Raw genomic sequence first — 10,520 nt, 5'->3', positions numbered from 1 at the left:
ATCATCGCAGATAATTTCAATTACCTACTGGGAAAATAATATTTCTCAGAAAATGTTAAAATTCATGAACTTGTACGTGAACTTAATTCATGATGACCGTAATAAATAAATCACACCAATGCAGTAATACTTTTTAATGCAATTATTATATTGGCATTATTCTTGTGTGTATAGTTTTTTTAAGTTTACAAATTATTGTATGTAAATCATAAATACATAGTTTGAAATGTTAAGATATATGGGGGTGAAATACAATGCATTCCAATAATAATAATATTTGAAAAGGATCATCATAGCCATTAGTGTAAAATCGTCATTTTGTAATTATCCTCAGGCACTTTACTTATTTTATTTTAGGTATGTAACCTACCTATTTTATTTCACTTTGATTTTGACTTCGACTTGAATTTTGACTTTTTCTAAACGCTTTCACTTTAACATAGACTTTGCGTTTAAATTTTAGATAGATATACAAACGTACTTTGTATATCTATCGAGAATTTTGTATTGTAAGTGTTTTAAAAATCAATTTGCCTTGGAAATTCTATTTTCCCCCCACTTTTACTTGGTATTTTACTTTACTACCTGGATCTTTTGGATCGGTAGGTATTGTGTACCATCACTTTGATTTTTTTCCTCAGTATTTACTGTGCTTGTCGTTATTTACGCGTATCTTTGTCGCACTTGACTTTAATTTTGCCTTCTACTTCAACTTTTACCGTGACTTTAATTTTAACATCTACTTCAACTTTAACACGGTAAAAGTTGAAGTAGATGTTAAAATTAAAGTCAACTTTGACTTCCACTTTAACTTTAATATTGATTTTTTCTATAACTTTATTTACTTCAACTTGACCACAAGTACATCAATAAGGTTCCAAGTGAAACACAATCAAGTCAATTGGAGTGGTTCCTAGCGGGGTGTGGTGGGGGTAGCGGCTGCAGCGCGGGGTTGGCGACGGCGATGATGCTGTCCCCCCGCGCCGCCACCACCTGCGGGCGGGACTCCTCGCCGTCCTGCACATATAATATATTAAATAATTTGGAAAATCCAAAAGTGCACGCCTCATAATTTTTTTTTAATAAATATTTATTAATTATTATTTTTGTTTATTTAATAACAATTAAACCACATCGAATCAGACCCTGAAAAATGAAAGGGTTCTATTCCTGAGCATACTCAAGCGTAAGAGAAAAAAAAAAGACTCGATTAGTAAAGTATTTCGGTCGCTATCGTGTTAACAAGAAAAAGGATCCGCACATACAGACCGGACGTCCAAGACAGAACTTTTTTAAACTGTTTTTTAACTAGTTTAAATAACAAAAATGACATCAAAAATATCATGAACGTTAAAAATAGTGTTTTTTTTCTTAATATGTGTGTGTATGTATTATCTTACAAGTGCAATGTATGATACATAAAGACATTTTAAGTTTGAAAAATCAGATGTTTTGCGCGAAGTGACAGTAGTACCCACCTCAACGCTTCGCTTATGAGGCGTGCAATAAATATCTTTGTGTAATGTGTGTAGGTACAGGAGTTGACAGTTGAAGGAAATGCTTCATTCCATCATCATTTTACAGTACTCGTCATGTAAAAAGAACGCTAGATGAAAGTGATGGGGTGTGTTTTGGCATGTATCGAGTTTAGCACGAAAGTTATTTGCTGCTTATTTTATTTTTGAAATAGGCTCTCGAGTCGTGGCTTCGCAACTACATATTTGTTATTCTTATACCACCTCATAACACCAAATAGACCAATAAATCGCCAATGCGCATCTTAACCGTCAGCGTTCTTTTTACATGACGCGACCTATATATTATAGCGTTGAAATATTATAAAATCTAAAGGTAGGTTTACTTTTACAAAATTATTAGAAGCTGAATACATACAACTACCTACATATTATCTTCTTATATATAAAAATGAATCGCAAAATGTGTTGGTAAGCGCATAACTCGAGAACGGCTGAACCGATTTCGATAATTCTTTTTTTATTATATTCCTTGAAGTACGAGGATGGTTTTTATGTAGAGAAAACGTAAATATGTACCACGGGCGAAGCCGGGGCGGACCGCTAGTTTATAATAATTATTTGTCATATGAAGTTTCTCTACTTTTAAGCTATTTAAGTGGATAACGTAAGTCTGTATTATATTAGCAAACGTAAATAAAATCAATCAACAAAAAAGTGTTTCGATTTATCATATTTATTAAGTTTATAAATGAAATCATACCGGTGGTGGAGTACTGGTACTGGAATACGAACACCTGGAGTCTGCGTCATCGCTCTCCGTCTTCATGCCCCACAAGCTGAAACATTTATTGTGAGAAAATTATAACATATTATATTATGACACAAAAAAAGGAAATAATTTCTAATTAAACACAAGTTCAAACAAAACATCTGCATGAAATTCAAGCATCGTTTGTGCTAAAACAATTTTTATGAAACGAGTTCAAACAAAACATCTGCATGAAATTCAAGCAGCGATTGTGCTGAAACAATTTTTATGAAACTCAGCCTACAAATACACATTGCTTTTAAATAATATATTAAAAATCAATAAATTGGAAACATACTAAATATTGGTCTGTTATATGTAAGCTCGAATTGTATGAGTCTTCAACAAGAATAATAAAAAATCTTCTTTTATTATTTACCCGTGGTTTGATGCGTTTCGTGCTGCGTCAGGACTGGCTCGGACACCTTCCTCCCCTTCCTGTAATAAATGTTTGAAAATCAAATTATACAGAAAGTTTTTCAATTATTACAAATGTAGTGTGTCAGAATAATAAAAAGAAAGTTTTTATCAAGTTTTAGTCTTTTACTTGGAATAAGTCAATTCACAATTTTAAAAGCAAACATTGACTGAAAAATTTATCGAAAATTTACCATTACTATATAAAGTATCACAAAATGATTGTATTTCTTGCATACAGAAAAATTTCTACTTTGTGTCTGTTTGTAAGAATTACAGACATTTCGGTGTATAAAATAAAATTCATAAAGTAAACATGCAAGAAAATAATAATTAAAGTGCAAAGAATCTACTTACCGCAGCTGAAATACCAATACCGGTTAGTTGGAAAGTAAAATATTGCATAAGAATTTAAGAAAGCGTTTTATAAAGTGTCACATGCCTTACCGCGTGTTATCAATAAAATATATGATTTAATTAATTATAAATTGTATAAAAAGGCAATTTGTTATTTTATGCTGATATGAATTTAAGTCATATTAGAAGTTATGTTCAGTCTTGCATTTGGCGTTCCACAAGGAGCAGTTCTTGAACCAGTAAATTAAATTAAATATATCAAAAGGGGCAACTGTAATTGAACTGTATATTATATTATGATCACCCACAGTTGATATATTAAAGTTATTTACTTGTAATTTTTTATCAAATTGATGTATCAACATTATCACGTCCAATTAGAATATAATTCGATGATGATATTTTTTGACTAATACATAATATTATAAGTTTTATATACTGTGTTAATGTTAGAACTAACTAAATCTAAAAGCTCTATAAAATTCCACCAGTATTAATAGGAATCTAATAGGAAGGAAGTTCTAATAAGACGGGTTAGTTCCAATAGACGAGCCACTAAGAACTGGAAGCTCTAGTCAGATACAGCGGTGAGGTCTACATGTGTGGTGACCTGTCGCGGTCGTTTCGTGGGCGTCTCGTCCTCGTCGCGATCGTCGGAAGGGGTGGGGGGTAACCTGAAAGATAAAAATATTTATATTAAAAATATGAAAATTGAATAATTTTGTAACGTTTTCATCAGTAGCAAGTGAGTAGATAATAAACACAAATATAGTACAAAAAAGTTCATCCTTAGGATATATTTCATATATTTTTTCCAGTGCTGAACATAAACCACTCCTAAAGCAATAAGTATTATAAGGAATTTACCACAATTTTTTGCGTTATTTACACACACATTTTATAAATCATTCAGTATATCACCATCGCATAGGCGTCGCATGATGACTCTGATAGCATTTTAATTGCAAAATAAGCCACAAATAGAATACTGACCCGTGTTTGGAGTAATGCAGGCCAGCTCGCCTCACGAGCTGCCTCGCGAGCGGGAACAGCTCGTCGCGCCGCGTGAGCAGCGCGGGCACGCAGCGGCACATCTGCGCTGCTGCTTCGTTTACCATCACCTGTTTATACATTTAGTTGTTTTTACTTTGCTATTCTGTTGCTTTCACTTTTGTTTTTCTTATACTTTAACTAATCTATACTTAATATTATAAAGCTGAAGAGTTTGTTTGTTTGAACGCGCTAATCTTGGGAACTACTGGTCCGATTTGAAAAATTATTTCTGTATTAGAAAACCCATTTATCGAGGAAGGCTATATAATATCTCGCTAGACATATTGTGTTGAGACGTTCATGTGAACCGTACGTTCTGACACTCGAAATAATTGATTTTTGATCTTGCCTCTATCGCCTGTACAGCTTCAAAAAATTGCACAGGTCAACTCGCACACACTTTACGATGTACCTGTACAGGTGGACCTGTCAGGTGTACCATAGCATGTGTGGCTTATAATAAGCTTATAAATAAAACAGATTCGTTTTCACTTTTACTGGATTATTTTCTTTTCTAAGTACATAGGAATATATCAGTATCAGCTGCTTGCAGATACACTGCAGCTGCTGTAGCTGCTGTGTATCCAATAGGAACGAAATTATCATCTTTCCTTTCATGTATTTAATATTAAGGTTAATTGAAGCCACTCGCTGGTTATGTCACTGATAGAATGTTAAAAAGCTTTTCAGAGAAATTTCTATATTATTTGTCATTTGACAGATGAAGACAAAAAATGATAAAACATTATATCCTACAACTGCGAAACTTAGTACTTATATAAAACGAAAGACGCTAAATCCAAGCCTCATAAAGTTACAACAAAGGGATTTATTTATATTTTATTATCTCAACCTTTAATTGAATCCTGTGAAATACAAGATTAAGATTAAATCGGACAATAGTAATTGCTTATTTTATTACATAAATTGGATCAATTAATGTCCACCTGCCGACACTATAATTAGATCACTGTTAGATATAGGGGAATTTCGCTTCAATCTGTAAATATAATTTGGAAAATCCAAAAGTGCACGCCTCATAATTTTTTTTTAATAAATATTTATTAATTATTATTTTTGTTTATTTAATAACAATTAAACCACATCGAATCAGACCCTGAAAAATGAAAGGGTTCTATTCCTGAGCATACTCAAGCGTAAGAGAAAAAAAAAGACTCGATTAGTAAAGTATTTCGGTCGCTATCGTGTTAACAAGAAAAAGGATCCGCACATACAGACACACGGACGTCCAAGACAGAACTTTTTTAAACTGTTTTTTAACTAGTTTAAATAACAAAAATGACATCAAAAATATCATGAACGTTAAAAATAGTGTTTTTTCTTAATATGTGTGTGTATGTATTATCTTACAAGTGCAATGTATGATACATAAAGACATTTTAAGTTTGAAAAATCAGATGTTTTGCGCGAAGTGACAGTAGTACCCACCTCAACGCTTCGCTTATGAGGCGTGCAATTGTCTTCAAATTGTTTAATTGCATATAAATTTATTTTCTTAGAAGATTTTATGAATATTTATGAGCATTAATTATATAATTTGATTTTATTCTTAATTTTATAATTCTAACAGTGTTACAAGAAAACAATAGAATTGTAACTCAAATACAACAAAATTTATTAAATAACTTATTGCGAAAATTAGCACGGGCAAACAATTGTTGTAATAGTTTTTTTCGTTGCACTCAATTGGACCAAAGTAATGAAGAATGCGCGGTAACGAGTCTACTACGCCAATAAACTAATTAACGCATTCCTTCAAAACTATACGTGTCACATGATGGTCACATGCATTACGTGTGTCACATGATGGTCACATGCATTATGTACCTACATATTCTACACGATTTGTAAATATAAAGTGCATCAGGTTATCTTTTCATATATTTCCCTATACCAAAATAACATTTTACCAAAGTTTTATCGTGATACGTGCTGTGAAACGGACGTGACACTCAGTGTAATAAAATAGTAAGATTGAATTTCAATCAGAAAGAGATTCTAATCTTATTTAATAATCACCTCATGTAATGTCAACGGTTTTTCCGGCTTCCTCTTACAATCGAACCGACCGTAGATCGCTGCGTATTTCCTTATTTCTTCCATCCTCCTCGGATCTGACTCTGGCATCATCATCACTAGCTCCAAGTCTTTACACATCTTCTTCTTTGTATTTTGCGGCTTCGGTTCCAACTGTGGTAGATGTTTGCTTAACTTCTCTGCTGCTGCCGCTAACTTCTGCACATGAACGTCTAAAAGTACTGGAGTTAAAAGAGGGGATACAGAACTAGGACTAGATCCTGATGAAGCTGGTGGCACAGATTGTGGTGAAAAAGATCTAGTGGGAGGTACGGGAGTGGTAGCGCTAGCGGCGGGAGAAGAAGGTAGAACTATTTTGGTGAATGTAGTAGTTTGGTGGACGGGACTCGCGTTCGCAGCAGATGCAGTTGAACCACAACTGTTTTCTGGCGCACCTGGTGAGGGACTGTACATAGGTCGATTGTTATCTGGAGACGCTACAGTACGAGGTAGGTTGGGGATTGTAGGCATATTAAGAAGTCTTTGGTTGCATTGGATGAAAGGGTTTTCGGTGGGACATATATTTGGGACGATTGGTATTTGGAAGAGCGCGGGGTTGTTGACCCATTCTTGCAGCGCTTTTTGAAGACGTCTAACGTGAAGCGGCTTGGAGGCCATGCCGACTAGTGCCATAATTTCTAGGAATTCTTCTTCGCCAGCGTCGCATAACTGTTGGACATCATCGCCACCTAAAAAATATATTTAATTTATTTAATTTCAGATAAAATTCACGTTGATTTTATGTTTTCACCCATATTGATTTTGTGTTGAAAACTAATAAATATACATATTCGTATTACAAATTCATAAGTAAACTGTTACAATTTTTTTTAATGTATTACCTATTAATTATATTCAACATAACTAAGATTGCCCAATACATAAAACGATTTTAAAAGTATCAAATTCTGTACATAACTGTCGACAATTGGAAAAAGTTCTTCGACATCAAACTAAATTAATAAATATACAGTATTCTTATACATAACAGTATCTTGCTACGTCATGGGAACATGACTTTAATTATAAAACGCTTCCTACAAATATTTCATAGTAACATTATCCTCTATCTTAGAACACTTTTTTAATCTCCTTAACGACATTAATATGCAAAGCGTGTGTCGGTGCAAGTTCGTTTCGTACCCATTGTCACGATTACATTATTTCGTTTGATTATGCAAATATATTGTGACCATCTTTCGAGAGAAAAAAAAACAAAAGAGCCAAGACCGCCGGCCGAACCCTTGCTTAACTTTTTTTTCTAAGATAATTGCCAGCATTATAGAGAAAACGTAAAAAACGAATTTGCATGAGTTGCCAGTGCAGTTTTTTCGCTTATGGAAATAAATTTTTTGATTTCTTTCTCCGAAGATGATGGGAAGCGATTTTTTTCGGTGTTCCTACGATGTTTGAGTTTTTTGTTTTTATAGCTTTGCGAATGAAGAAAGCGGTGTCTGATTCGTTTTCAAGAAATAGTTAGCAGAAATATAAAAATATTTTATTCTTTTTTCCTGTTAATGTTCTCGTTATAGTAGATTAGAATGAAAATAATTCGACCTAAGTTATAGGGATGTGTTAAATCTAGTAAGCTAAAATTATAATTTTTAAAATTATTGATTGCAATCTACTAATTAGGATAATAATGAATCATTTTTATTTACTTATTATAAACTAGCGGTCCGCCCCAGCTTCACCCGTGGTACATGTTTACGTTTTCTCTATATAAGAACCATCCTCGTACTTCCAGGAATACAATAAAAAAAGAATTATCGAAATCGGTTCAGCCGTTCTCGAGTTATGCGCTTACCAACACATTTTGCGATTCATTTTTATATATAAGAAGATAATCAAAGTGTATGTCATACTGATTATTTTTATACCGTGTAAATGTGAAGCAGAGGATTATGAAAATTTTATGTATAACTAGCTATGTACCTACCGCGGTTTCACTCGCGGATCTAACCACGGGAAAAAGATAGTATTTCTATAACTTTACAACTAGATTATTTATTTGTTACTGTTCCTATATTTGTATTCGTGCTATCACTACAGTACTTATTAAAAAAAATCGATATAAATTGTTAAAAAGCTACAAAGCGGGCGCAGTCGCGCGCTGACAGCTTGTAGTATCTGCACACGCTGCCGCGTGTCTAGATAGTATTTTTATTGTATTTATACTGTTATCAAGTATTTTTTATGCAATTTTAATAATTATATTGTAATAGTTACCCATTTCTAGCAAAGTATCGTAGTAGGCGAGCAGACTGGCGCGTTGCATGACTCTATATAGTTGTAACTCGGCTTCGTTTGACGGCGCTGATGTGACTACCACTGAAAAATATAAAAAAAATATACAATAAAATGTGTTATTTTTCACAAAAGATCATTTAGATTAACTTTGTATAACTTAACTCGTGTATGTAAGTTATATCAAAATTACCTTTGTTTACATTAAATATACATAGCTTTATTACATAGAATTTCACGAAAACCGTGGCCTGAAAAATATGTCCGCATATATTTTAAACAAAGGTATTCAAAACATATTTTCTTATTGCATCCTTTAATTTTGGTTTTGCTGAATTCTTGTAAAGAAAAAGGCTTAGTTCCGTATAATATCATATACCTAATATCTCTCAATAGATGATTTAATTTTCCTATGTTGAAAAATATAGTAAACGAACGAGCTCATAAATAAAATACAAATCGTATCATTAATACATAAATTGCCCAATCATACAAATTCAAACATTTCATTTTAAAAATGACAGCCATATTAAAATCGATTCAAAATCGTTCAAAATAAACCCAGACGTTGTGCGTGCAAAGAATAATTTTCGTTCTGCCTCAAATCGCGTGCGGACAAAAAAACACCCCTTTTATTATCAACCCTCGCATTACCGAAAAGAATCGTTTCAACCGTTACGATACGAAAAAATGAATAAGAATACATAAGATCCCTTTTGTTAAAACTGGTTGCGCTCCCGCCAATGCGACGGAAAAATATCGATCATAGAGAAGACATAAAAAATGTTGCCACCCCAAAAACTAACCCTCGCACACTATTGGTTTTTGTGGATAGAAAAAATGTGGGGTGTGACGCTGTACCCTGGCAGGTATATACAATTAAAAAATAATAAATAGTTTTTATAGATATGTATCTAGTATTGATCCGTTACATGTTTTTTGCGGTACGTCATCATTATGTACCTTCATAGAAGATATTGTAGAATTTATATCAATAGATAAATATAATTTTAATACGTTTGTCAGTGCGTACATAGATATTAATTAAACATACATATTTACTTCATTATTGTTTAACTATATTTTTTCTATTACCTATGCACGATACCACGCGAACGCGATACTTCCATTTATTAACTTATTTTTATTAAAAGTTTCTTACAAAATTCTTTTAAGTATTCATGATTTTTATTTTATTGGCGTCTATTTATAAACCTGAACATTAAAATATAAAAACTAGACGATACCAAAACTATTACGACAACATTTTCCCAAGTGAATAAAACGCAACGAAAAAAACCCAAAATATTATTCCTCACTTTTTTTATCCAAAGAAAGTGTTCTCAAACGAAAAAAACAGTTCTCACTACGCCGCGATGTCCAAAAAACACATTTGCATAATCTTTTTGCATAAAAAGTCGCCACTGCGATCCAATATGCAAATAATATTTTAACTAGATGAAGGGGTGTGAAGCGACCACATGGCAACTCTATTGTCTTTTTTTTTAATTTTGTACTCTTAAAAAATTACTCACGTAGTCTTTCGTGTTCGGCTTTTAATAATTTGACACAAAAAAAACTTAATTTTATGCATGTCTCACGGTATCTCTTAATTTTTTGTTGATAACAACTTCTGTTGTCTTGAAGATGTTGCACGTATGTAAATAATGTTTTTACGACTGTTTTTTTTTTACAAAATTTTGAGAACTCTTTTTATGAACTCGAATTTAACAATGGAATTTATTCAAAGCAATTATTCTAGACGAAAAACGTAGATTCTAATGATGTTTATATATGTTTTAAAAAATCTTAATTAAAATGAGTTATTGTACAATTAATGTGTGTGCATACAAAAATATAATTTTATAGATATTTTGCAGTATTTTGGTATCTCTCAATAAAGAAAGAGTCATATAGAATCTTATTAGTGCTATAAAATACTGGTTTTAAATTTTTTTACAAGTTTTTATTGGACTAAAATGATGTTCAGTTTAACAACTCAATAAATATGACATCGAGCGTTACACGCACTTAATGTTTAAATTAATTAATTGCGAAGTTAA

General features: G+C 32.5%; 1 protein-coding gene across 1 annotated transcript in view; it reads right to left on the bottom strand.

The window, feature by feature from the left end:
* Window positions 1–358: 358 nt before the first annotated feature.
* The window catches only part of nab (NGFI-A-binding protein homolog), a 32,119-nt gene continuing 21,957 nt past the window's right edge, over window positions 359–10,520 (bottom strand). Inside the window, exons 2-8 of the mRNA XM_089707861.1 lie at window positions 8,440–8,541; window positions 6,154–6,899; window positions 4,054–4,181; window positions 3,671–3,734; window positions 2,666–2,724; window positions 2,239–2,314; window positions 359–1,017 (exon numbers count right to left, since the gene is read on the bottom strand). Coding sequence (XP_089563987.1) covers window positions 898–1,017; window positions 2,239–2,314; window positions 2,666–2,724; window positions 3,671–3,734; window positions 4,054–4,181; window positions 6,154–6,899; window positions 8,440–8,541 — 1,295 coding nt within the window. The 3' untranslated portion in view covers window positions 359–897. The remainder of the gene's footprint in view (window positions 1,018–2,238; window positions 2,315–2,665; window positions 2,725–3,670; window positions 3,735–4,053; window positions 4,182–6,153; window positions 6,900–8,439; window positions 8,542–10,520) is intronic.

The sequence above is a fragment of the Colias philodice genome, chromosome 20 (assembly GCF_061535455.1).
Source record: "Colias philodice isolate Cphi_HAF_F1 chromosome 20, ilColPhil1 Martin Lab GWU primary, whole genome shotgun sequence".
NCBI classification, from domain to species: Eukaryota; Metazoa; Arthropoda; class Insecta; order Lepidoptera; family Pieridae; genus Colias; species Colias philodice.
This window is presented reverse-complemented; position numbering and strand designations above follow the sequence as displayed.